The sequence below is a fragment of the Tamandua tetradactyla genome, chromosome 1, assembly GCF_023851605.1.
Source record: "Tamandua tetradactyla isolate mTamTet1 chromosome 1, mTamTet1.pri, whole genome shotgun sequence".
NCBI lineage: Eukaryota > Metazoa > Chordata > Mammalia > Pilosa > Myrmecophagidae > Tamandua > Tamandua tetradactyla.
In genome coordinates, this window is record NC_135327.1 from 3,234,577 (window position 1) to 3,261,894 (window position 27,318).

Sequence of the window (27,318 nt, forward strand, 5' to 3'; positions counted from 1 at the left end):
TGCGGGTCTCACGGGGCCGCTCCAGGCTGGGGCGGGGTGGGGGGTGGGTTGTTCTTTGGGGAGGGGGACGGAGGCAGCGGGCAACGGCTGGGGCCTGGGGAGGCGCGCGATCCCCATTCCGGGGCGCGGGGCGCGTGTGGAGGACGTGCACTCTCGCATGCTAAGGGGCTCGGAGGCCTCCCCCCCCCCCCCGAAATCGCCAGTGCGCGGCGGGAGGAGGGCGCGTTTTGAAAAGGCCAGAAATTCAGCCCATTTCCCCGCCTCCCACCTCCCCCACCCCTTCCCTTCCGAGCTCCAGGAAAGGCGCAGATCCCGGAGTTATAAAAAGCCATCACAGGAGAGGAGCGAGGAGGAGGAGGAGGAGGAGAAAGAGGAAGAGGAGGAGGAGAAGGGGGCGGGGAAGGAGCGAGGGGAGGGCCGAGCGGGAGGTTCCCGAGGGCTCTTCGTGCCCCCTGCGGGGGTGGAGGGCGTCGAAGGAGGAGGGGAAGTCCGCAGCCAGCTCCGCTGCGCGTCCTCGGGGCGGACCTCGTCGCCAGGGCGACCCCGGGATGTGTCCTGGTGCTTAGGGGAGAGGGGTCGCTCCGGGACAGAGCGCTGGTTGCGAGCACCCCGTCCGTGGTGACCTCCGACAGGTGGGCGCCTGCAATTCCTCGGAGCCCGCCCCAGCTCTTTTAAGGGTTAGAAGAAGCAACCCCCCCCCACCCTCCCCCTCCGCTCTGGATCCCGACGACCTCGGAGCGGGGGAGAGAGAAGACAAGAACTCTTTTCTTAAAGAGAAAGTTTCCGGGCCGCGCCCCTCTGTCCCCATCGCGGGGCCGGGCTCGGGCCTCGACGGCATGACCCAGAAGAGCGCGTTTCAGCACCCGAAGCGCAGACAGCGCCCCGGGTGGCTGGGCTGGGCCCGGGCCGCGGAAGCCCGGGGTGGGGCCTCCCGGGCCCCGGCGGCGCCTCTTGGGGCCCTCTCCCCGCCCCCGGCATCCGCGGGGTGGGGCGAACTTCAGCACCGGCGGGAGGGACAGCGCCCCTCCGCCCCGCCCCGCCCCGCTGAGCCGCTTAGCGCCCGGAAGGTCAAGGCCGACTGGGCCCCGGCGGGGCTGGGACGGGGCGGCGGGCGGCTCGGGCCTGCTGACCCGCGTGGCTTTCTGCCTTGCAGCCGTCGGGATGGCGGTGAGGAGACGGCCGTGACGCGCCCACTGCAGCCGCAGCGCTCCCTGCCCCCCTCCCCCGCGGCGGCTGGCCTGGCCGGCGAGTGACAGCGGCCTGGGGGGGCAGGGGGGGCGGGGGGGGGGACCGGACCAGCGATGCCGGCGGGCATGACGAAGCATGGCTCCCGCTCCACCAGCTCGCTGCCCCCCGAGCCCATGGAGATCGCGCGCAGCAAGGCGTGCTCGCGCCGCGTGCGCCTCAACGTCGGGGGCCTGGCGCACGAGGTGCTGTGGCGCACGCTGGACCGCCTGCCCCGCACGCGCCTGGGCAAGCTCCGCGACTGCAACACGCACGACTCGCTGCTCGAGGTGTGCGACGACTACAGCCTCGACGACAACGAGTACTTCTTCGACCGCCACCCGGGCGCCTTCACGTCGATCCTCAACTTCTACCGCACCGGGCGGCTGCACATGATGGAGGAGATGTGCGCGCTCAGCTTCAGCCAGGAGCTGGACTACTGGGGCATCGACGAGATCTACCTGGAGTCCTGCTGCCAGGCGCGCTACCACCAGAAGAAGGAGCAGATGAACGAGGAGCTGAAACGCGAGGCCGAGACACTGCGCGAGCGGGAGGGCGAGGAGTTCGACAACACATGCTGCGCCGAGAAGAGGAAAAAGCTCTGGGACCTGCTGGAGAAGCCCAACTCCTCCGTGGCTGCCAAGGTGAGTCGGGGGTCTGCGGGCCACCGTGTGGGGGCGGGGGGGCGGGGCGGGGCTTCGGCCGCGTCCCCAGAGGGAAGGATGATCCCCTGGACCCTTACTGGGTGGTTCTGGTCATCCCTCCTTGATGCGCTTCAATAATTTATACCCCTATTTTGTTGGAGGAAAGGATTTTCAGAGACTTGTCTACACCCCTGGCAAGAGAATGGATGCTGAGAAATAAGGTGCGAGGGAGGGTGCCTAGGGAAGACAGCTTTGCTGGGATGGAGTCGAGTTCAGTTTGGTCTGCTCCACCGTGCTCCCGGCCCGGTCCCAGCCTCAGGTGGAGGTGGGACGCCCTCCGGTTTTGGTACCTTCTCCTCTGTTTATAACCCCAGTTTGCCCCATGAGGGGACTTAAAGTGGCTTACAGACACGCTTGGAGGACACTGACAGAGGGTCCCACAGTTTTAACGTAAGATGAGGCAAAGGGCCTAAGAGGACGTGGGCACATGCGGCTGAGTGTGGGCGCGTGTGGGCGAGGCCCCCCTGGCTATTTGTTTATTTATGTGCTGAGTTTATTCCTAGAATGGTTTGATGCAGCCTGCAAAGCCACTTCGGCTGTGGGAAGATGTCGGTTTCCACATTGCAGAGGAAAATGCGGCTCTGTGAAGCAAAAGAAAGGGAGGCGGGGTACACTTGACCAATGGGCTGGGGGGGGGGTGCGTGCCGCAGGGTCAAGTTCAGAGAAAGACTTGGGGTGGAGCTGGCCCACGCCTGGGGGTCATTTGTGGACAGGAGACTGTGTTTCTGCGGTGCCTGGCACAGGTGGGCCATTCTTCCCCAGCCAGCGGTGCCAGGAGAAAATGTCCACATGGACTGTGGAGGAAGCCAGGTGTGGCCCAGAGAAGAAGGCGTTGATGTTGAAATCCGGGGAGAGCCAGTGGGGAGGGACACGGGCCCGGGAATCGCCCTCGGCAGGCGGGGCCTCGGAACAGGGTGGGCAAGTGCAGGAGCAGAGTGGGAAGGAGGAGGCCACGTGGGGGCGGGGGGCGTCCCGTGGGCCAGTCCGCCCACAGGGCAGGTGTGACGGGGCCTCTCTGGGGCCCTTTACCTGGATATGGCCAGCCCAGGAGAGGCCCCCAGTGGTGGACAGGGGGAGGCGTGGCAGGCAGGAGGGCACGGGGGCCTCGCCTGCTTTCCACCTTCCCTGTCCACTCCCAGGAGGACCTAGAGCTGCCCGGGCCAGCTTCCGCCTCCAGAGCCCGTGGGCTGCCCCTGGCCATAATCCTGCCCAGGTTTTGCACCACCCTGCCTCCGCTTAAGACGAGTCATTCACCCTTAGCCGGCTTAGGATCAACAGACTTATTTTGCTATTTCCAGTCCTGACACAGGTCCCTCACCCTCACCCACTTTAGGCTGAAACGTGGCTCTCCCTCCTCCCTGTCCTGTGCACAGGGCTTGAGAGTGAGGGCCAGGGGAGGGCCAGGGAAGGGTAGGGAAGAGGAGGGTTCGCTGTCCCGGCGCAGAGGCCGCAGGCGTGGGCAGTGCTGGGCTTGGCGTCCGGCTTGCAGGAGGTGCTGTTGGGGAGTAAGCAGCCTCTCTTTTCCTTTGGGTTAATCTGGTCACAGGGACACTTCATGACCTCTTATTGATCCCGGGCTGGGGCTGCCGGCTTCCACTCCTGGCACATGGACAGTCGAGGGTTTTCTGTGGCCGGAGCTGAAGGGGGAAGGTGGGCAGGCTTGTTGGTCCTCAGGGCAGAAATACCGCCGTTTACAAATACCTGCGATGTACAGAATGTACAGAATGTAACAACACAATCGCCCTTGCGATTGAGGGGCTCAGAGAGGTTAAGTACCTTGCCAAAGGTCACACGGTAGGCAAACAGGAGCAGCCAGAAATTCCAACCCAAGTGCTATTTTGAAGACCCCATTCTTTCTAGAATGATTAAGTGCCACCGTCATTTCCCTGATTTCCCTGCTTCCATGTTTGCTCTCTGCAATCCGCTCTCCACACAGCAGCCAGAGTGAGCTTTTCAAAATGTAAATTGGATCATATTATTCATCAACTTAAAATCCTCCAGTGGTTTCCCATCACAGTCAGAATAAAATTCAAACTCTTCCCTGTGGCACACCAGGTCCCACGGCCCCTCTGCGCTCAGCTGCCCCTTTTCTCTCCCTGCCCACTGGCACCCCAGCTGTCCCCTAAACAGGTCAACCTTCACACGGCCTCAGGACCTTTGCAGTAACTATGCCTGATGTCCCAGGGCTGGCCCCTCCTACTCACCCATTTCCCTGCTCGCAGAGGCCCCCTGTGACCGCCCTCTAAAACAGCCTCCTCCCCTTACTCTCGGGCACGTTGCTTTGTGGCTTCCCTGCCCAGTCCTTCAGCACCACCACTTGTTTCCTTGTTGTTCTGTTTCTTCCCCACAAGAATTCACTGCGAGTCGCCTTCACTGCCCTGTTCCTGGGGACCATCCTGGTACCCCCATAGGGAAGCCCCAGCGACCTCACGTGGAATGAATGAATGAATGAATGAGTCATGGCGTCAGTCACTGGGCCCCAAGGGCTTGGGGGGCTGCCTCTCCTTCCTCGCTCTCACCACAGCCTGGTCCTGTGCCTCGGCCTCCTTCCAGGAGCTGCCTTTGCAGCCCCCCAGCCAGCCCCCACCTGCCCATCCTGTGGGCAGGGCAGCGAGGTCTGTGGGAATTTCTCAGAGGCCGCAGAGTGTGGGGGCTGTGAGGTCCGCCATGGCCGAATGCCATGTGTGTAAGAGCAAGGACAGGCTGAGATTCCAGTCTCCTCTCCACCACCCCCCCACTCCTGGCCTTTGGGAGTCCTCCCTCCTGGCCCCAGGCTGGCATCTGTGAAATGGTGATAAAAGGCCCACCTTGCAGGGCTTCCACGTACTCATGTTTGTCAGGACTTTGCTCGCTGGCCTGCACCTGGGGTTAGATGCTGCTGCCATAGGCGACAGGGGCAGAGTCCCTTCCCAGGGGCTGGGCGCATGGGCTGCGGCAGAGCCTTCTCCCTCTCACGGCAGCACCAGGGAGCTGAGCGGACGCTGTTAATAATTGATGGGATGTTCTGGCAATGTGGAGACAAACAAGCACAGGCCCTGGGCTTCACCGTCAGGGGAGCGAAAATCAAAATCCATTAGGCAAAGGACAGTGAGATTGATTCTTATTTGGAAGCTGGGGTCGGCTCCATCGGGGAGATGGGACTGAGTTGCTGGGGCCACTGTCAGTTTTCTACTTTCTCAGGAAACCCCACAGGGCTTGTCTCAGAAGGAGAGTGGAGGGGACTGACATGCCAGGCTCTGGGTGCCTGCGTTCCTGCAACTGTCAGGGTTGAGGCCCTGAGTTCATATTATTCTAATGGATTGTGCCAGGCACCGACTGGGGGTCTCTGTGCCCAGCAGCTCACCAAAATCTGTCCGCCTCTCCGATGGGGGAAGCTCTGGCTTGCGAGTCACAGGCTAGGCAGCTGAAAGTGGCTTCCATGAGAAGGAAGAGGTAGCACATCACATGGCACGAAGCTCCAGGGGACGAGTGGCATCAGGGATGCCACTGGGACCCGACATTCTTTCCACCTTAATGTTATTCCAGGCTCAGGTGGGGGGGCTTGGTCCTTGGGCTTGATGCCTCACGCCACAATATGGCTGCCTGGTTCCAGGCTTCACATGTAGACCCAGACAGCAAAGAGGAGCAGTTTCTCCCATTTGTCACTACTTCGTTTTCTGAAATGAAAACCTTTCCCAGGCTGGGAAAGGTCTCATGCTTATGCTCCAGATGTAAGGAGCCTGGGAAAGCAAGTCTCTGGCTTTTTCACATGTTGGGGAGGGAATGCGTTTGATGAGTGATAGTAAGGTCCTTTAACAGAAGAGGAGATGGAGGCTCTGAGAGGTGAAGGTCACACAGCTGAGTGCTCAGAAATATTTGTTGAAGGAATGAAAATGGCAGAGCCAGAGCTTGAACCCAGCCTCATCTGGTTCCCAGGCCTGTGTGAATCCCGGACTCGTGGATTCAGTCAAGCGTCCTGAGTGCGAGCAACCTCATCTGCCGAGTGGCAGTGCCTCTGTCTCAGGTCTGTCTTGACAGTTCAGGGAGCTTTCATATGGGAATGTAGTTTGCAAGTGGAAACTGTTTATAAATGTGAATTATTATTTTTTACTGTTATCATTTACAGAAGTGGGAGAAGTGGGGGCGATCTTTATTTAGGGGGTAATCAGCATTTTGCCCACTGTAAGTTTCATTAGGAGATCGCGCTGTGGGTGTAAGAGATGTGGGTTCATTTCCAGGCTCTCTCACTTACCAGGAGAGAGTTCTTTACATCTCTGAGCCTCAGTTTCCTCATCTGGGAAATGGGAATTACAACAGAGCCAGCCCTGTAGGGCCATCAGGGGAGACCCCGTGTAAGGCGCTTCACCCTGCCTGGCAGGTGGGAGCGGTCAGCAGATGGCCCTGGGGGTGGTTGATGTGACCCTGGAACCCTCTGTTCTAACTGCACCCCAGATTGGCAGGATCTGATTATAGTGCCATTGACAGCAGGGCCACTGCCCACCCCTTTGGGGCTCATGCCTCCGTGGAGTGATGCCTCTGCTCTTTAATCTGAGCCGGGACCCTCGTGTGTGATCACCAAGGAAAACGAGAGGAACCAGTTCAGAGTCCGCGGGGTCTCGGGCTGTGGATAGAAAAGCTGAAACCCTCATGGCCTGCTTTTATTCCTGGGACACAATGTGCCCGAAACTCAGAATCCTGGCTGAGGAGTCACACAGAACTGGGTGAAACCCAGCCATTTCCTACCGCTGACTGGAGGAAAGTCACTTCCCCTCTCATAGCCTCTGTTTCTTATTCCGTGACTAAGATAATAATAGAGCCCACCTCGCGGGGTTGTTGCAAGAATTGCATAGAACCGTGCGTGAAAGTACAGAAGCCCTGCCTGCTAAACCCAGCATCCCCAAGCGGTAAAGGGAAACCCGGAGGCCCAGGGTGCCTCATCAACTTGCCGGGAGCCACACAGCGATTGGTAGAAGAGCAGGGACCCTGCTTGGGCTTCCTGAGCCTCCGCCACCCCAGGAGCCACAGGGATGTCTCCCATTCCTGCAGGGTGCCTGAGCAGGGCCGGATCTTGGCAGCTGGTCTCAGCGGTTTTGAAAGGTTCCAACGGCCTGGAGGATGTGAAAACGCTGAGGGGACAGGGCTGGCCAAGCGAGCAGCAGTTTGGCCAAAATGTAATGAACTGGGAGAGAATGAGCATGCATTAGGCGCCAACTCCACATCTAGCACTCTGAGTACTCTTCGTACTTGATGGCCCAGGGATGGAGCCCTCACTGCAGAGCTGGATCGCCCAGAGTCCACGTGAGGCTCGTCTCCTCTCTACCCATACGATGCAGGGCAAACTCCTGCCGCGCTCTGGGCCTCAGTTCCTTCACCCATAAAATGGGCGCAATGGCAGGGGCCGCCTGGATGAAGTGAGTTAAAACAGGCAACCCCCCCCTTTGATGACCACTCGTTTTTTTTTTTTTTTAAAGCTTTATCATTATATAATTGTCTTCAAGAATCAAGACTATTATTTATTTATTATTATTTTTTTTTTTACATGGGCAGGCACCGGGAATCAAACCCGGGTCCTCAGGCATGGCAGGCAAGCACTCTTACCTGCTGAGCCACTGTGGCCTGCCCACTCATTGTTTTTTATTGCCATGTAACCCTCCTGACATTCCTGTGTGATGGATGCGCTCCTTTTCCAAAGTGGTCCAGGCTCGTTGTCGTTGGGGCTCACTAACTTGTGCGTGCTCCTGTGGGCAGCTGGGCAGAGCAGGACCCGACCCGACGTGACAGGTGTGGCAGTGCCCCCGCCACGTCCTCTTAGCTCTTACCATTTTCGGTCCCACAGCCCAGCTCCTGGCTGCCGGGCCTTTCTCCTACCACGGGCGCTCAGGGGAGTGAGGGAGCGAGCAGCACCCTGGATGGCCCTCGGCGCTGGCCCCTGGGGGTGGTGTGTAAATGCCCCCCATCCCTCGCCCCATGCCCCCCAGAGCTGGGTGGGAAGCTCAGAGTTGCCCCGTGCTTCCCAGTCCCTCCAGGCCGGCCCCAGCTCATGGACGCTGCTTTTTCAGCCTCCCCCCCACACGCCCCCTGCCCCCCGGACCCCGGACACCCCGGCCCTGCCCACGTAAACTGACTGCACTCAGAACCTCATCCTCGGAGCTGCTTTTGGGGGCCAACCTGAGACTTGTGGGAAGCGCCCTTTGTCGGGGCGTCCTGGGGTTGCACCTGGCAGCCTGCTCAGGGACGGTCCTTCGAGAGGCAATCCTGGGGCCAGCCAGGCCCGTTCAGCCTCATTACCGCTGTCCCCGGATGAACAGAGGTGGCCATGGTGGCGGGCGCGGCTCCCCGTGTGCATCCCGGCCCAGCTCGGTGCAGGGACCTCACGGGCTCAGCCCCTTCCCACAGCCGCCTCTGAGGGGTAACTGTCCCCATCCACCCGCAGACACGGAGGCTGAGAGAGGCCAAGTGGCTGGCCCAAGGCCACAGGACATGAGGGTAGGGGGGCAACCCCTCCCAGGACGCCCTGATCCTGAGGCCATGACCTTGACCTCTGGGCTGTGTGAACGACCTTCACAGAGTGAGAAGCAACCTCCGGGGATGCCATCCTCTTCGCTTCTCAGGTTGGGGAAGCTGAGGTGCTGAGAGGTCAGACGTTCACCCATATTTCCCACCAGACTGGGGGTTTTCCTGCTCCTGGGTCCAAAAGTGACCAGATGAGCCCCGGGGACAGCAGCGTCATGTCAGGGAAGGCCCAGCAGGCACGCCTCCTTGCCTAGTTGCGGCGTTGGTGGACGTGGGGTCTCTGGCAGGACTGGGTGGGGCCAGCCGGGGCCTGGGATGGGACCCACATGGTGGTGGCAAGGGGCCAGTCATTAACTGTTTTCCTGGTGACACAAGTAACAGGTAAGACAGGGCATGGCTGTGGGGACACACGTGTCCAGGTTCACAGCCCACTGCATGGCCTCCTGGTGCTGGGGCTCCAGCGAGCCGCCCTCTGACGCTAGTGGGTCGCAGAGCAGTGCCTCCCACCCGCCGGCTGCACCTCAGGATCACTGGGGAGCCTCCAAACACCCAGGCCCGGCAGTCTCTCGGGGTTGGGCAGAGCATCGGCGTTTTAAAAATTCCCGTAGTGATTGTGACATTCAGGGAGCACACAATGTGGTCATTGAAGATGATCATGGGGTCAGAGTAACTAAGGAGTGTGCAGCAGTGTGCACAGTGCTGGGAGAGAGGGGGCGCTGACTGGGCTTGCAGCTCACCAGGACATTGGACAATCCCGGACACCCCTACCATGGGGCTCTCCCTCTCCCACTCAGGAAAGCTTTGTGAAGCCAAGTGCGTGAGAGGAAAACACGTGGCTATTTCTCACCATCACCGCCCTCTCCCTGACCCGGCATCCCTGCCTGCTCCCGCCCAGACTGCTGTAGGAGCCTCTCCCCATCTCCTGCTACCGCTCTCTCACCCCCACAGCTGTTCACACGCAGCCTGAAGGACCCTGTGTAAATCAGGGGCCCTCTCTCCCACGCAAGACCCTCTCGTGGCTACCGTCTCGCGTGGTGAAAAAGCAGACATCCTCGTGCCCTCGCAGGCATGCCCTGGCACCTTTCCTCTCTCCCATCCGCCTTCTGTCCTTCACCTCCTGCCACTCCCTTTCCAGCCCGACCGGCTCCTTGCTGCCCCTCACACACGCTCCAGCCTCAGGGCCTTTGCACTGGCTGTTCCTCTTGCCTGGACTCTCTTCCCGTTGACACCCATGAGTCTCACCCCCCACCTCCTTCAGGTCTCAGCTCAAATGCCACCTTTTCAGCAAGGTGTTTCCCAACCATCCTGTATGAACAAGCACCCCAACCTCCCTGGTCCTCTCTCCTGCTCCATTGTTCTTCACAGCAAAATTGCATATAATTATACACATACTTTCTTTACCCCCCCTTGGGTGTAAGCTTCACAGGGCAGGGATTTTTCTGTTTTGTTCACTGTTGTATTCCCAGGGCCTGAAACAATGCTTACTGTAGGGTAGAGGCCAGTACATGTCTGTTGGATGGATGGATGGATGGATGGATGAATGAATGAATGAATGAAGTTACCATAAAGTTAATTGAGACTACACACTGACTGAAGAACTCAGGAACTGATTCACCAGCTTTGGGACATTTAGGATTGTTGCTAACCTGTTTCTGGACAGCTGACCCTCTGCCTCTGGCATGGTGGCCTCAGCGCGGCTCGGCCAGCGTGGGGGCCGGGGGCCCTCAGGGGGCTCCCTCGGCCTCCGACACACGCCCCAGGGGTGAGAGCCTGAAATGTCTCCAGATAAGGCCACATGTCCCCCAGGAGGCCTGAACTGCCCCCGTTTGGGAACCCCGTGGGCAAGCGCACCGGGCCAGCCACCAGTCACGTGCCAAAGGTGGAGCTGGGGCGCGACCTTGAAGGGGACAGCTCCGTTCCCCCTGGGAGAAGAAGTGAAGTGCCAGTCCCCGGAGAGGACAGGGGAGGCCACTGCCGTCTTGGAGCTCATGGCCTCGTGGCGGGGCCTTGCACAAATGAGCAGTTAATGGGAGAATAATCGTCATGTTGCTTCCTTGGGATGGAGGAAGGAAACAGGGGACTTTGACAGAGAATGCTGGGGCTTTCTGCCTGGGTGACCTTTCCCTGAGGACCTGAACCGCATTTCCCTGAGCTGCGGAAATGATCTTTCTCCCATTTTCCATTTCCCACTCCTGAGCCGTTCAGCCTGCTTTTTTTTTAATATATATTTTTTTATTTCCTGTATCCTATTTTCTTCTAACCTTATCTCTCCACCGAAAGTAGGGCATGCTTAAGGAGCAGGGCTGACCTTTAGGCATTTCTGGGCTGTAGGGCAGGTTCTGCCAGTGCCTGATTTGTAAATAAAGTTTTACTGGAATATACGTGCACCCATTCATTCCCTTCGAGGGCTGCTTTCCTGCATGATTGAGTTGAGCAGTTGCAACAGCGACCATAGGGCCTGCAGAGTCTAAAAGATTTATTATCTGGCTTTTTACAGGAAACGTTTGCCAGCCTGGGTTCTGAAGCCACTCGGGGTCTGGTGCAGAGAAGAGAATCAGTAAATATTTGTGGGAGGGGAAGAAGGGAGGAAAAAAGGGAGAGAAGAAGGGAGGAACGGAGAGAGTTAGCTGTGTGACCTTGTGCAAATCAGTCAACCTCTCTGAGCCATTGGCTCCCTCTCTTGCAGTGGCAGCTGGCCCCGTCTCGTCCCTCAGCACTCGGCTCATATGTCACCTCTTCAGAGAGGCCTCTCCTCACCTTGAATGACCAGTTTGGACTTGGTGGCTTTACGTTCTTTCCATGATAAAATGTCCCTGTCGTTTGTCTTGAGGTCAGACCCACCGGGGGCAGGTGACCCTCCCCTCCCCTCCACACCATCAGCATGTCCCTCCCCATTTGCCACCGCCCTGGTAGGGGAAATGGAGAGAGCCGTGCTCTGGAACTCCCGGGGCCTGGGAATGTCATCCCCACACTGCCATGTACGAGCCATGAGGCCCTGAGACCTTTTGTCCCTCTGGCTTCGGTTCCTGAGCTGGAGAATGGGCGTGGGAAGCCTTGCCGGCCGAGCAGAGGGGGCAGGAAAGAGAATGTGCTGCAGGTCTGGCCACGCCCGCCTCTGAGGCCCCTTCCTCGCTGGAGCAGCTCAAGCTACGACTCTGCCAAAGATGCCAGGGCAGGGGGGTTAGGCCCTGCCCATCTCCATCACACACACACCCCCACCTTGATATGGTGCAGGAAGCGGGCGCCGTCTTACCTGAAGTCTATGCAATGCAGCCTCCAGTCCAGGCCCTGGGCACCCCCAGGCTGCTGCCCCCAGCTCCCCCTGGGTCACAGTTCAGGACCCTGGCTCTCCTCGTGGCTGGAAGAACCTGCCTGGGATGCAGCTGGGAGCTCCTTATGACGGAGTGGCCCATGAAAGGGCTGGCCTCAGAAGCTGTGGGGTGCAGTGAAAACATGCGAAAGTGGGGCTTCTTGCTCAAAACTTGGAAAGTGGAGCAGCAAACCAAGCCCGTGCCCCTCCTGGGCCTGGGGCCCTGCCTCCCTGCACAGCCTCCGCCCCCTGGCCCCGCCGCGGCAAGCACTGTCCCTGGACAGTGGATGGGTCACGCCCCATGGCCAAGGGCCCCGGCAGCAGGGTGAGGACACAGCAGCTGCAGCCGTGCCAGCTCAGTGAGGAGGCGAGTTAACACTCTGCCTTAGTTCAGGGAGGCACAGGGAGTGTGGGGCACCTGGTGACCTCAAGGGCATCCCGCCATCTCAGGGGGCAGCCGGGCCGGCACCTGTCTGGGCTCTAGGACAGCCAGAAGTTTTCATTTTCATGGAAGATCTCCCAATTTGGCAATGTTGGTAAATCCTTTTTTAAAAAAGTTAAAAACACTTGGGTGGGCCAAAAGGAGCATGTCAGGCTGCATTTGGGGACTCCAGTGTTTTACTCCTGCAGTATAGCATCTTCAGATGGCTTGAGATAGGAGGGGCTCATTTCCTGCCTCTGAGACCCCCCCCCATGCACACAGATACATACACACCTGGAGGGAAGGGGGCTGGAGGAATGGGGCTTGAGTGACAGAAATGATAGGTCCCTGCCTCCACTCCTGGCATTTAGCACAGCACAGGGTTGTTGAATGAATGAATGACCTACCCAGGTATGACATGCTCCAAAAATTGAGGCCACTTGTACCTGGCAGGTGCTGACATACGTCAGGGAAATTCGTGGGTAAATCCTAAACCTTATCAGCTACCCAACCTCCAACGAGAGCAGGAAGGAAAAGCTGCTGCATAAGGTAGAAAAAACATTGGGTGTTGAGTTTACAAACCTGACTGGCTCCAAGCCTCAGTTTCCCCATCTGAAAAATGGGATTAGTAAGGATTGAATGAGACAAAGCCTATCGAGCACTCAGCAAAGTGCCTGGTGTGCAACAAACATAAGTTACTATTATTTGTATTATTATTTTCATCATCATCATCATTTCAGCACTTGGTTTGTTTCTGGGGGCTGTGGGTTTGCAGCACAATTTATCATATGGAATTAAACTCTAATTTAAGGATTTGTGGAGTGACGTCAGCTCTCCAATCCAGGCTGGATTGTTCCGAAGTTCTCGTTGGCATTTAGGGTAACTGGAATTGGAAGTCAGCTGCTCCAGATTGCACTCATGGTGTTCAGTGTCGCAGCACGGCCACTCAGGGTCGCAGCTCTAGGGTTCAAGGTCGGAAGTCTGCCATGCACGGTCGGAACCGTCAGATCCGTAACTGGAGGAGGGCAGGGCCCGAGCATTGCTACGCCTGGCTGGCAGTCTAGTGCTCCAGGTCAGGACTCATGCTCGGAGCTGGAATTCTGGGTTTCAAGGTGACACACTTTGGGGGCTTCCACGGGCCAGAATCCTGGCCGACACATCCAGAGTGCGGCGTCTGGGGTCGGGCCTCTCGTCCCTGCTCGTTACAGCAGGAGTCTCGCCCCTTCCCGCCGAGTGTCATTAACGCGTCCTCATCCCCATCCTGGCAGGGCTTCCCGGAGAAATGCAAGCCACAGAAGGTCCCCAAACCTCACTTAGCCAAGGGGATTCTGTTCTTTGTGCCACTTCCTCTCACCATTTCTGACACCCACCTGCTCAGACAGGGGATGCCATCTTCAGGGGGCTGCTGGACAGTGGCTCCCCTACCCCGCCCCTGCCAGAGACCCTTGGAGCATGTTGCCATTTCCATCCATCCGCCTCGTGCTGGCCGACCTGGAGCAGATCCAGGGAAGCCACCCGGCCGACACCCTGGGGGGCACCGGGATGGTGGCCCTGCCCTCCTGTCCAGAGAAAGACAAACGTGCCAAGGGTTTGTGGCTACCCGGCCAGGGAGGCATGTGGTTGGCCGAGCCACCAGGGGCAGTGGATCCCTGCGGTGACCACAGAGGCTCGCCCGGTGCCAGCGGGCAGCCTCATCGATTGTGGCGGAGCGGGGCTGGCAATCAGCTCCAGTCTGCATTCCAGTGGTGTCAGGGGCAGGCTCTCGGGGCACGACGATCGGCAGGAAGGGTTTGGGGGTTAAGTCCTCTGGTCAGGGGTTAATAGCACAGCCCCATCTCTTTACCTTGCTTTATTTTTTTCCCCATCAAAAATCGTATATGTTTATTTGGCTCTTGTCTGTCTTATCCCACTAGATCCTAAGTTCCGTGACAGAGAAACTCAGTCAGTTTTTACTGCTGTGTCCCCGGTGCCTAAAACTCTGCCTGGCCTATAGTAGGTGCTAAATAAATACTTATTGAGTGAATGAATGAATGTTGCCCCTTCTGGCTGGGGATGAGGGGAGGGTGCAGGAGGGAGGCATCCACCCTTCCCGGCCTCTTGCTGCTCTGAGGATAACATCCAAATGCCCATCGGCTGCCAGGCCCTGAGAATGGGCACCGGCCCGTGTCACATCCCTCCCGCCTCCTGCTGCTCCCGCTCATACTCTCTGAGCACCTCCCGGATCCCCTTTCTCAGACCCTCAGCACTGCCCGCCGGGTCCTGCCTCAGGGCCTTTGCACGTGCTGCGCTGTCTACCACTTGCATCCCCTACACGGCCCTGTGGCCCCCTAACTCTTCCTTCGGGGCTTTGCTAACATGACACCCTCACTGTCTTGCCAAATTTGATGTCATCTCCCACCCCCACCCATGCTTTGGGTCCTGATACCTCTCCTTTCAAGCATTTATCATTTGATCGGGGTCATAATGGTCACTGCTGGGCCAGGATTTTCCCTGATGGGAAGTTCCTTATGAGACGGACACCCCCACTCCCCGGCAAAGGTGGAGATCATCCTCTCCTCCCAGGTGGGAGACCTTCTCATCCAGAGCAGGGGGATGGCCTCCCCGGGACCTTTCTCAGCTGCTTCCCAAGCTGTTGCCATAGCAGCCCCACTCCATGTGGCCGTTGTCCCCTCAGCCATGTCCCATCCTCTGGGCTCCCCAGGGATTCTGAGGAGCTTAGAGGAAGCCCCCCAGCCCCCTTCTTGCATGGTAGCTTATGCTCAGGTACCACCCTTTATAGCCACCTGTTTATCCTTGGCAAGGCCATTTTGGATATTGTGGCCCTATTGAACAAAGGGGGAAATTGAGGCCCCGAGAGGGTGACATATGCCAGGACACGGCTGGCAATGGAGGGCAGCCTCTGAACCCGCTGACCCCCGCCAGGGTCCCGGGCCAGCCTCGCGCCTCTCCTCTCTGTAGCTGCCTCCTCGCTTGCTTCTCCCTTTTAACCTTAGCCTTCTTGCTTGCTCCTTTTGCTCTTCTCTCTTATCTCCTTAAGTAATCCAAGCACCCTGAGTTATTAAACAACCCCCGTTGGGGGAATGTTTGGTTATATTTTTCAGATTCCAGAAATCATAATAGCAGTGGGTTTTTTTTCCCCCCACATTTATGTTAGAGGCAGGAGGGGAAAGGCGGGTGTTTGGGGTTTAATTTGCTGGAGATTGGGGTGGGGAGGGGATAAATCTCATCCCGGCCCACAGGCCTCCACGTGGCTGGAATCCTTGCCCTTGACTTCATCTCTCACTCCCATCTCCTGATTCCCGTGTCCAGCCACGCCGCTCCGGTACACATCTAACTCCTTCCTGCCTCTGGCCTTTGCACATGCTGTTCCCGCTGCCCAGGATTCTTTCCCTTCTTTCCTCACATGGTCATTGCCTGCTCATCCTGAAGCTCCCAGATCGAAAGCCACCTCCTCCAGGAAGCCTTCTTTGCTCTCTCTGAATAGGCCAAATCCCCCAGTTACTGGGTTTCAGAGTTCCATGTGCCTCTCTTAAATGGCCCTTGTCCCCATTGTAATTTCACCAGTTTAAGTGATTATCTGGGTCATGTGCTCGTTTGAGCCGATGCCTGTGGCCAGGAGAGGACATCAGTGATGGGACAGCTTGGCTCTCAGGCCACCGCCGGGTCCAGGGAAGATATCTGAAATAGGTTTGACTTAAAATTCTTCCCTATGTTAACTCACTTATGTTGACCAGGTTGTTTTAAGAGGAGATGTGATATCGTTCAGCATCCATATTGCTTGCCATAAATTGTGCTGTGAAACGCCAGCTGGGTGCTGGGGCCTGCCGCTTGCTCTCTTGGGCTTGAGGGGGGAGACACACGTGTGCTGGAGAGCGTTGAGGGGCGATTCGCTTCGGGCTGGGGCTTTCACCTCCGGGAGCCTGAAGGCGTGAGGGGGAATTGGAAGGGAGCCCTTCTCCCTCTGTGCGTCACCAGGGTTTGATGTCTTGTCTGCACAGCTAAACCAGTCCTGGCTGCATATGAGAGTCACCTGGGGAGCTCTGAAAACCCCGAACCTCCAGACCCGATGTATTAAGTCAGAATTGTGGGGTGGGCCCTAGGACTGGTAGTTTCCAGGCTCCCCAGGGATGATGCTGCACAGCCAAGGGTGAATGTACAGCCTTCGGTGCAGGGCAGGCTTGCTGGGAGGCTGGGGGTGCTGGGCTGCCAGGGGGTCCCACAGAGAGTGCAGCCCCTGCCTCTCCAAGGAACGACCTGGGAGGATCCTGGGGAGGGACACATAACACTCTTCCATGGGAGGGAAACACATTCAAGTCCAGAGGGACGCCATCCTGGGATGAGCTGTAACCCAGTCCCGCTCTCTGGGCCAGACCGCCTGAGACCTGAATGGCCTGTTCCCCTCTGTCCCTTCACCAAACGTGCAGACCCTGTTCTGCCGTCCGCCTGCTGTGTGGCCTCGGGCACACACCCAGCCTCTCTGATCTTCACGTTCCTTGTCTGTATAATGGGCACAGAGATGGGCTGGGTGAGCCTAAGGGCCTGTCCCCCCTGGGGGCCAGGGGTCTTCAGGCTTTGGTAGGGGGGCAACCTCCGGCTCTCTAAGTGCAGTTCCCCAGCCCTGGGTCAGAGCCTTCTCAAACCCTGGGCAGAGTTCAGATTCCCATCAAATTGAAGTCTCTCTAGAAGTAGGCCGGGAATCTGCATTCCTAACATGGCTGTTGGATGATTTGGAAGCAGGTGGTTCCGCAAAAGTCCTGAGAGCATGTTGTTTATGTCCTCATGTTCTCCACAGAAGCCACTTATTCAGAGACCCAGCCCACGTGACCCACGCCTTCCCCCGACAGACGGAGAAACTGAGTCCCAGAGAGGCCAAGCCCTTAGCCAAGGGCCTCCGGCGAGTGCACGCAGAGCTGGGGTTCCAAGCTGGGCCCTCCCACTCTGTACAGAAGCGGGGCGGCCCCCCTGCGAGGAGGGGGCTTAGGGGCGGTGGGAGGACCAGAGGCCTGGGTTCCAGTCCAGCCCTGTCACTCAGTGCTGAGTGGCTGCAGGCAGGCGACGCTGTCCGTGGGGCGCTGACCGGCCGCTGTACGGACTGTACATCCCCGTCCTCAGGACTCAGACCAGTGACCGCATAAGAAAAGCTCTTACACGTGTCAGCAGCTGTTAAAAGGACAGATTTCTGAGCTTCGCTCTAGACTTCTGGAATCAGAGTCTGGGCGGCCAGGCAGGGGAGCCGAGGATGTGGAGGGAAAAGCCCGGTCGTTGGCAGGCAGACAAGCAGCTTCCCAGCAGGCTTTCTAATTCAGTCTGAGAGCAGTAAGACGTGAAAAGTTCAACCTCAGTGAATCTGTCTGGAATTTCACGTTCAGAAGATTCTAGAGCAGCTATTTTAATTTCAGCATACCTGTGCTTTCTGTGTTGCATACAGTCGGATGTTTTTCTTTTGGATTGCATGCTGGTGGCAGGATAACATTTTCAGGGCTTAGAATCCGTAAGACCCCCTGGACCCAGCGGGGAGGCAGGCCTGTGTCTCTGCCACTCTCTAGCCGGCTGGTTCCCAGCTCAGACCTCTCCCCTCAACTCAGATGCCCGCTGCCATGACATGATTCCTCAAACGTAACCCGTCTGATAGTAACCCGAAGTCTCCCCACTTCAGGCCACTCCGGCCGGTTTCCCCACGTCTCAGCTCCTCCTTCCCAGGGCCCAGGTCAGAAGCCCGGGGGGGGGCTCCTGACTCCCCTGTGCTGTTACTAGTTCTCCATCCATCGCTGGGCAGACCCGGGGGGCCTACTCTCAAATCACGGTACGGATCCCCTCTCTTTCCACCACAACAACAGATGTCCTAGACAGAGGTCGCAAACTTTTTCGGGAAGGACCAGACAGGAACTATTTTAGGCCAAATTGAGGGCATATAATCATTTAAAATGTAACCACTTAAGGGCGGTGCAACAGTGGCTCAGTGGCAGCGTTCTCGCCTGCCATGCTGGAGAACTGGGTTCGATTCCTGGTACATGCCCATGCCAAAAAAAATAATAATCATTTAAAATTGTAAAACCCATTCTTGCTTGGAGGGGAAATGGAGAGGCCAAGGGGCTGTTATAAGGACCTGGCTTTGTTCTGAGTAAGGTGGGGGCTGTGTGGGAAGGCTCTGAGGGGGTGCCGCCATCTGGCTCAGTGGGACCCCTGGCTGCTGAGGGGAGAAGGGACGTGGGGCTGGGGTGGTGGGTTTGGAAGTGAGCGTGATAGTCCAGGCAAGAAGCGGCAGTGGCTTGGTCTACAGCAGCATCTCAATCAGGTGGTGGGCTGGACTGGGCTGCAGCCATGGCTGGCCGACCCTCGGGCCCCACTACGCACCACTAGTTCCCATACCTCGACATGTGTGTTGCTGGCATTTAATGGGGGGGGGGGCTGTTACGTGTCCTACAATGCACATGTCCCGTCCTACCCCCAGCACAGAGGATCGTCTGGCCCCGGATGTGGGTAGTCCCCGAGGTTGAGATGCTGCTGTAGACCAAGCCACTGTCGCTTCTTGCCTGGACTATCACGCTCACTTCCAAACCCACCACCCCAGCCCCACGTCCCTTCTCCCCTCAGCAGCCAGGGGTCCCACTGAGCCAGATGGCGGCACCCCCTCAGAGCCTTCCCACACAGCCCCCACCTTACTCAGAACAAAGCCAGGTCCTTATAACAGCCCCTTGGCCTCTCCATCTCCCCGCCTCCCACTCTGAATCTACCCCAGGGCCTTTGCATGGAATGTTCCTGCATATTATCTGCACAACTTGCTCCCCCACTTCCAAGTTTTTGCTCAATTATCTCTTTCTTAGGAAGTGAAGCGTCCCTGGCCATCCATTTCTTTTTTCTTTTTTTTTTTTATTAATTAACGGAAAAAAAGAAATTAACCCAACATTTAGAAATCACACCACTCTACACATGCAATCAGCAATTCTCAACATCATCACATAGATGCATGATCATCGTTTCTTAGTACATTTGCATCGGTTTAGAAGAACTAGCAACACAACAGAAAAAGATATAGAATGTTAATATAGAGAAAAGAAATAAAAGTAATAATAATAGTAAAAAAACAAACAAACAAACAAACAAAAAATACCCTATAGCTCAGATGCAGCTTCATTCAGTGTTTTAACATTATTACTTTACAATTAGGTATTATTGTGCTGTCCATTTTTGAGTTTTTGTATCTAGTCCTGTTGCACAGTCTGTATCCCTTCAGCTCCAATTACCCATTATCTTACCCTGTTTCTAACTCCTGCTGGACTCTGTTACCAATGACATATTCCAAGTTTATTCTCGAATGTCCGTTCACATCAGTGGGACCATACAGTATTTGTCCTTTAGTTTTTGGCTGGACTCACTCAGCATAATGTTCTCTAGGTCCATCCATGTTATTACATGCTTCATAAGTTTATCCTGTCTTAAAGCTGCATAGTATTCCATCGTATGTATATACCACAGTTTGTTTAGCCATTCTTCTGTTGATGGACATTTTGGCTGTTTCCATCTCTTTGCAATTGTAAATAACGCTGCTATAAACATTGGTGTGCAAATGTCCGTTTGTGTCTTTGCCCTTAAGTCCTTTGAGTAGATACCTAGCAATGGTATTGCTGGGTCGTATGGCAATTCTATATTCAGCTTTTTGAGGAACCGCCAAACTGCCTTCCACAGTGGTTGCACCATTTGACATTCCCACCAACAGTGGATAAGAGTGCCTCTTTCTCCGCATCCTCTCCATGGCCATCCATTTCTAAATGGCATCTTCCACCCTCTGTGCTCTTGTCCCAGGCCTGCTTTATTTTCTGCACAGCAGTTATTGCCTCCTTCTCCTCCCATCCCTCCCCCACATGACTTTTCCTCCCTGCAAGCAGAGGTTTCTGCTCCGTTTACTGCAGTATCTCCAGCACCCGACGAGGTGCCTGGCACAAAGGCAGGGCCTAACTGACATCTGTCCATGAAGTCACCGCCCTGCTCTCAGCCTCAGTTTCCCATGTGGAGATTCTAGCCTCCGGCTGACCTACATCAAAATGCTGAAGTGATAGATTTTCTGCTCCCTGGGGGGTGCTGTGTCCGGGTGAGAGGGACTTGAGACTGGCTTGTGGGAGCGGGAGGGGCAGCTGCAGCCCTGACCCTTGCCTTCCCCAGCCGCCTCCACCTTATCTAACCCCGCTGAGTCACAGCCCCTCTCCTAGGGCTCAGATCTCACCCTCCTCCCGCCACCTGTCCCAGGGCTCCTGAGGCCCGTGCACCCGCCTCGTCTTTCTTCACCTTGTAACTCCATCTGTGCCGCCCGGTCCTGGAGACTGTTCCCCTTGGCGAGACTTTCCCGGGCCACATCAGCTCAGAGGGCCCAAAAGCTGAGACTGGAGGCTCTGCTGTCTCATGGCTCCTGGGGCTCTGCAGATGTCGGGGTACAGCCTGAAGTCTGTAAACTCAGCTGAGTGAGAAGAGCCATTTTATTTTTCAGACACTGGATTTCGTTTTCATCGATGGCCTGCAGTGGCGGCAGCTGGAAACTGAATCTCGGCTCAGTTCAGTCTTTTCCCCTTTCTCCTGAGGGTTGGTCCTAAGTTGGGGGGGGTTAGGTGGTGATAAAGTAACACAATAAAGGGACAGCCAATGTGTGGGCGCACTTGCCATCGGAGCACCCCGTGCCCCCTTCTCCCAGCTGCCCTTGGCCAGTGGGACCACCTGCCTGTGGGGTGTAGCCTGCCACAGCTTCCCCCGCCCTGCTGCCTCTCCCCACCAGCCCACAGTGACTGGCTAAGACCGCGGGACAGAGGCTTTGTGCTCTTATTTCAAGGGGGGACCCACTGTGCGGTGCAGTCCGCGCCCCAGAGCTCCCCGTGGGAGCAGGCTGAGGCCCCCGGCTGAGAGCACAGCCTTGCTGTGTCCCTTCCCCGCCGTCCCTGCGCCCCTCCCTCCCTGGCTGTGAAGCCCCTCCACGTGGCTCCCGTGGGTGACAACCCTGGGCTCAGGCTCCGCGGCTCGGGACCCAGTACTGAAGGCATGCGATGAGGGCACGACAGCTGAACACCCAGGTGCAACCCTCGAGGCTGGCATCTGAGACTGACCCTCAGTCTGCACCTCCGCCCAGCATCTCCACCCCCACCTCCTTTATCCCCTGCGCCTTCAGGGTGGGCTCCCATTGGCCCCCTCACAAGCACAGACCCCCGGCCCCCCTCCTTGTCTCTGCTGGGCTGAAGAGTTTCGCCTCTTCTGCTGACTCAGTGGGGGCGGTGGGGGTGGCCTAAGGGGGCTGCAGTCCAAATGTCTGTCCACAAAGGGCTTTTAAAGGCTGGACTGGCCGGTCCTCCCTGGCCTCGCTGCCAGGCACGCGCCCCATCCCCTGCGTGAAAGCTCTGGCAAGCTGGGCCCTGTTTCCCTTCAGCCGGGGTTTTCTGAGGTTTAGCTTGGCAGCCTTCCGCGCCGAACAGACAGACTTCATTAAACTCGGACAGTTTAATGAAGTTGGGAGAGGCTGCCCGCCAGCTCCCCATTAACATGGCTTTTTTGAGAGTGCTGCAGGGGCTCCCAGATCTTTTGGGCTGCTCAGATCAGGAGGCAGAGAGGATGAGTTAGGCAGGGAGAGAATGACAGAGTCAATAGTGCTTTAGTGCTGTGTGACCTTGGACAAGTCTCACCCCCTCTCTGGGTCTTGGTCCTCCAACTATAAAAGGAGGAGGTTGGGCTGGGTCAGTCCTCCCAGTTCCCTGCTGGGCCCATTCATTAAAAAACATATATTGAGTGCCTACTGTGTGCCAGGCACTCTTCTAGGTGCTGGGGACCTAGGGACATGGAAATAAACAAAGCAGATAAAGTCCCTGCCCTTGTTCCTGTGGAATATAATATTCCAAATGGGAATAATAGAAAGAATGCAGGATCCAGAGTCAGAAGAGCTGGATCTTTTCTTTTTTCTGCCACTGACTTTTCTGAACCTCAGTCTCCCCATCTGTAAAATAGGGCTGTTCTGAGGCGTCAGTGAGGTAGCAGATATGAATGTAACTGGTAGAAGCCACACAGATCTAATGCTTAGGAAGCACCTACTCTGTGCTCTGACACTGACCTAGACAATGACCCTTGTGGCCTCTCCATGACAAGGGATGCTGGAAAGGTGGCTGGTGGTGGTTCTGGAGCCAGGCTGGGTTCACATCCCAGTTCTGCCATTTCCTAAGCATGTGACCTGGGGCAAACTGCTGGATCCCTCTGTGCCTGAGGTTTCTTACCTGTGAGTGAGGGATAAAAGTTGGATCTAGGTTAGGGGACTGTACAGCCCTCAGCACAGCACCTAGTAAGGGCTCAATACTGAGGAATTATCATGAGAACGGGTTAGTCATCCCATTTTACACAGAAACATCTGAGCGGCTAAGTGCTTTCCTGCGGTCACCTAGAGAGGAGCTAAAGGAGGTGTTACGACCTCCCTCTCTGGACCCAATGCCGCAGGCTGCCCCCCTTCCTTGGCCTTATGGAGCTGGGAGGGCTAAGCTGAGCTGCAGGCAGAGGCCAAGAGGTTCGTTTATGTACCGCTCAGAAATGCCCATTTCTGACTGCGTACCTGGGCACATCCATGAGCATCTCTGCACACATGTGTAAGTTTGTGTCGCTTTGCATGCATATTTGCGTGGCTGAGCATGCCTAACAGCTGTCTTCATCAAGAAGGAGAGCATACTGTATGATTCTTTTTATTTGAAGTTCAGGAACAAGCAGACTAAACTATAATGAGAGAAATCACGACAGTGGTTGTGCTCAGGGATACTGACCGGAAAGGAGCCCTGAGGGAATGTTCCGCCAGTTGGAAATCTGTCCTTTCATTGAGGTGACGGATGCACAGGGTCCATTTATCAAAAGCCTTTGGACTGAACACTCAAAACGTGGGCATTTTATCATATATATATATATATTATAGCTCAATAAATACAAGAGCATTGGAAAAAATGAGTATTGGAAAAAAATAAGATCTCAGTTATTGAGGGTGAACAGCAGAAATGCCAGGCACTGACCCGGTCACCTTACGCGCATTGTCATTTAATCCTCACCACAACCCCTGTGATGTGCCCAGGTGGATACGCATGTAGTGTGTGCACACATGTTCTCAGTCCTGTGTGTGCATGTCTGGGGTGTTTCGTGAGTGGTTTACTGACTCATGGGGGCTTATGGGGGTGTGCAGGAGTGAGCAGCTGAGTCCACAGATGCAGAGTACATGGCCATAGCTGCCGGCGTGCCACGTGCACGAGCATTAGTAAGTCCCTCTCCTTGCTCTGTGCGGGCTGCTCGGTAGATGGTAATGGCATGTGGCAGCCCTGATCTGTGTAGACAAATCCAGCACTGTTAGACAAAAATGACAGGGCATTGGCAGCCAGCCGCCTGGGCCAGGGAGAGGCGAGCTCGTCTGGGCACCGGGCAATTAGCATCTACGAAGGGTGTCAGGGCTGACTGGTGGCTCATTTGCAGACGTGGCCCCGTCAGCCAAGCATTGCAGTTGCTGCCCGGGGGTTGACTAGCCTCCCTGTGGGTTTAAGTCTGCTCTCCTGCTGCCTCCTAGCTTCTGGCTTTGTCCCCCTTGAACAGCTCTCCTTGTGGTGTAAACAGAGCCTGCCTGCCTTTGCCAGCCCTGCCTCCATCCTCTCCACCCTTTCTGGACGGGCTTGACCTCAGAAGCTGAGGAAGATGGGGAGGCTCAGAGAGGGTGAGCAGCTTGGCTAGGGTCAAACAGCCAGTCAGCCGCTGATCCAGGAGCTGGGCCTAGGTTTTTAGACTTGTGGGCATCATGCGTCTCCCAGCACCATCAGATACTCCCATGCAGTTTCATGAACTTTTGCTATTTTCTTTTCCCAAAGGTGGTATATTTTCTTAGTATTTTTTTTCCTTAGATGAGTTGCTTTCTGAATTTAAACAATGTATTTTCAAAGGAACCTGCCGCGAGTGGAAAACTAGGACCTGATGCCACAGATTGAAGTAGGGAAACCAGCCGTCCCCAGCCTGGTCTGCCTCGCGGGGGGGGGGGGGGGGGGGGCTGTGGGACATGAGGTGCTTTAAAGTTGGGGTGGTCCCTAGTTAGTTAGCCACCGAAACCGAAGGCAAATGTTAGAACACACACAGTGAAACCAGAACTGGGTTACTGGGGTGAGACCGCCAAGCGCTGTGCCTGGGGGGCCAGTCCTCAGAGCTCCGGGGGGCTGGGGCGGCAGCACCTCTTTTCCGGAAGTCCCGCCGTCCCAGACTTCGCTCCAATAGGCTTGATCTGCATCACGTGTCTAGCCCTGGGCCAATCACTGCTGCCGGGAGAAGGAACAATTCTGATTGGCCAGGCCTAGATCCACATGTCGGATTCCCCCAGGTCACATGACTCTGGCGAGAAGGAGGCTCCCCCAAAGGCAGGGAGGACTGGCTCCCGGAAAGAAGCTGCGCAGGCAGCTGAAAGAGTGGATGGCGCCCCTGTAACCTCCTCGCAGGGACCCCCTCTTGCTGAGCCAGACCCCGGCTCCAACCCGGCCCCTACCTCACTGCCCCCTTGGCTCTCTGGCCTCGGCTTCCTCCCCTGTAGTCTGGAATAGTGTGGAGGCTGAGCTGAATGACCACTAAGCCTCTTTCAGGCTTGAACCCTGACATGCGTCTCCCTTTGGACAATTATCCCTGGTGTTTGGTGGTGGTTATTGCTTTTCTCCCTCTCCTTTGCCCAGGGGTAGATTGGAAAGTGGGACGTCAGGGAATTGATGAAATGAGCATAAGATAAGCCTGGGTTCAAATTCCAGCTCCGATACTTCCTGGCTCTGTGATTTGGGCAAGCCAATTCACTACTTTGAACCCCGCTTTCCTCATCCATAAAATGGGAAGAATAATTGTATCTACTTAGAAAGGTCACAGTGTAGATTAAAACTGGCAAAAGTCTTCGGTGAAGGAGGCATGTCTGTTGGGTGCACTTGGGTATAAGAAACAGGAAATCAAATCAAACAATAAAGGGCATCTATTGGTGTAACTGAAAAATCCAAGTGAGATTTGAAGGGAGGGGTTAAAATGTCAAATGTCAAAATGTCTGTGATTCACTCTGCTTTGCTTTCCTTTGGTTTTGCCCTTGGGCTGCTCGCTTATGGGACCCCCAAAGACAGCGGCATTTCCTGGCTTCACATCTGCACATCCCACCATCCCAGAGAAAAGAAAACTCCTGGCATTCCCAGCAGACACCTCAGAAGTCAATCCAATTGGAGTGGTTTCAGCCACCTGCCCCTTTCTGAGCCGCCTCTGTGGCTGGGCAGTGCCGTGTGCTGAGTAGCTTATCCCTGGGACACAGGGATGCAGGGTAGAGTAAGCTTCCTCAGAACACATGGGTCTCCAGTAGACACGGGGGTCAGGAAGGGGGAAGGGGAAAATGAGTGCAAGGAATGATGCAATCGATGTTTACATGTCACCAGAGACTCTGGTGCTGACCCGGTGAAAGGCTCAGGGATGTCTCCTCTTGTCTTTCACTATCATTTTCACATATCACACAGGAGGGAAACTGAGCCTCAGAGAGAAGATGGTGTTACCCCGAAAACAGATTCTGGGATCTGTTTTCTGTAGACCTTTGCTGGGTATGACCCCAGTGCGATAATAATGCCTTGAGAAGGAAGGAAAGTCAGGAGGAAGGACTAAGACGTGTTGAGCACCTGCTTTGTGCCAGCTTGTCTCTACCCATCAAGTCACTTCATCCTGCGTTCACCCTAGGAAGTGGGTTCTGTCTCTGTCCCCATTTTACAGATGGAAAAGTAAGGCCCAGAGAGCTGAGGAGACTTGCCCAAGGCCCCACACTAGAAAGTGGTCGGACAGGAATGCAAAGCTGGCTCTGTTTGAATTCTGACCAGAAGGATATGTGCATTTAGTGAGCACCTACTGCATGCTAGGTACTTCCCTGGCTGTCAGTTCTTACTTGAGGAGTTAGGGGTCTGTCCCCAATTTCCTGCTACCCTGTCTGTCCGTAGGAAGGGGACTATTTCCCAGAGATATCAGGGATGCCTTCTTGGCTGCCAGAAATGGTCTATTTTGCAAGCTGACTTTGCCACCGGGCCCTTTGTCCTTCTTCCTTTCTGGAACACTCCCTCCTGCCTGTCCCTCCCTTTCTGGCCTGGCAGCTGCGTTCTGGGAGCCACGGGTACCCTGTCCTGGAACAGGGTGAGGAGGTTTGTCTGTAGACACCAAAGCTTTTGTCTCCTTGGGCCCTGGAGCTGAGCCCCGCCCTGGGCTGCCCCCCCCAGCTCCCCCCCACCAACCCTGGTTTTGTGCCAGTGTTTGGGCTGCTACGGCCCTGGCCAGGCTCGAAAAAGGAATTATTTCTGTCTCCTGCATAGTTCTCAGCCCAATTCCCAAAACTGGAAGTGGCCTGGGCGAGCTTCCCAACCCCCAACCCCCCGGGAGAAGGGAGGAAGGGAGAACCGGGCAGAGTTGGGAGAAAGGGGGAGCTCAGGTCAATGACTCCACTGCCCGCCCTCCCACAAAACACATACGCGCGCACACACATACACACGGCCCCTTCTCCAGCCCTTCACCTCTAAAATTAGTAGGGCTTAGGGGTGTTCCCAGGCCCTAGCAATGTGTCTGATACTTTGGGGGGAGTTGTGGGGTGCCTCCCACGGTGGAGGGAAGCTGTGGCCAGGAGGAAGCGCCCCCATGGCTCATAGGGACTGCAGTAAGGGCACGGGGAGATGCAAAGGGAAATGGCCCCAACTCCTGGCCGAGAATGCTTTGCTCCTGTCACCTGAGCCTGCCCCCTCCTTCTTCCTGGAAGCTCCCCCTGCCCCCGGCTACCTGGGAGTGCGTGTCCTGTGCGCTCAGGGCCACCTGTCCTGCTTCCCAGCATGCCTGGCTGCGTGCTCGCTCCCTGCTGTCCATCTGTCCATCTGCCAGGGCCCGCAGGAGACAGCCTGGGTCCAGATGGCTGGGTGGTAGCTAAGGACAGGAATGGCTGGCTGGCTGGGGGCTGGGGGACGATGCGACTTGTTTGTCTGTCCCCCGTCTACCTGGTGTCTGTCTGTCCCCACTGCCCACGTCTGGCTGAATGGATTCCTGACAGCCGCCTATCTCTGTGTCTGCCCGTGTGCCTACTGGGTGCGCAGCCGACGGCCCCATGTCTCATTCCGCTGGTGGAGCTCCAGTGGGGGACGGACGGACAGTATGTCTGT

The 27,318-nt window shown here is 56.5% G+C and overlaps 1 protein-coding gene across 1 annotated transcript in view; it reads left to right on the forward strand.

Annotated features, from left to right (window-relative positions):
- The first annotated feature begins 1,301 nt into the window (after positions 1 to 1,301).
- KCNB1 (potassium voltage-gated channel subfamily B member 1) overlaps positions 1,302 to 27,318 on the forward strand; it is an 82,025-nt gene continuing 56,008 nt past the window's right edge. Inside the window, exon 1 of the mRNA XM_077167118.1 lies at positions 1,302 to 1,868. Within this exon, the coding sequence (XP_077023233.1) occupies positions 1,302 to 1,868 (567 nt within the window). The remainder of the gene's footprint in view (positions 1,869 to 27,318) is intronic.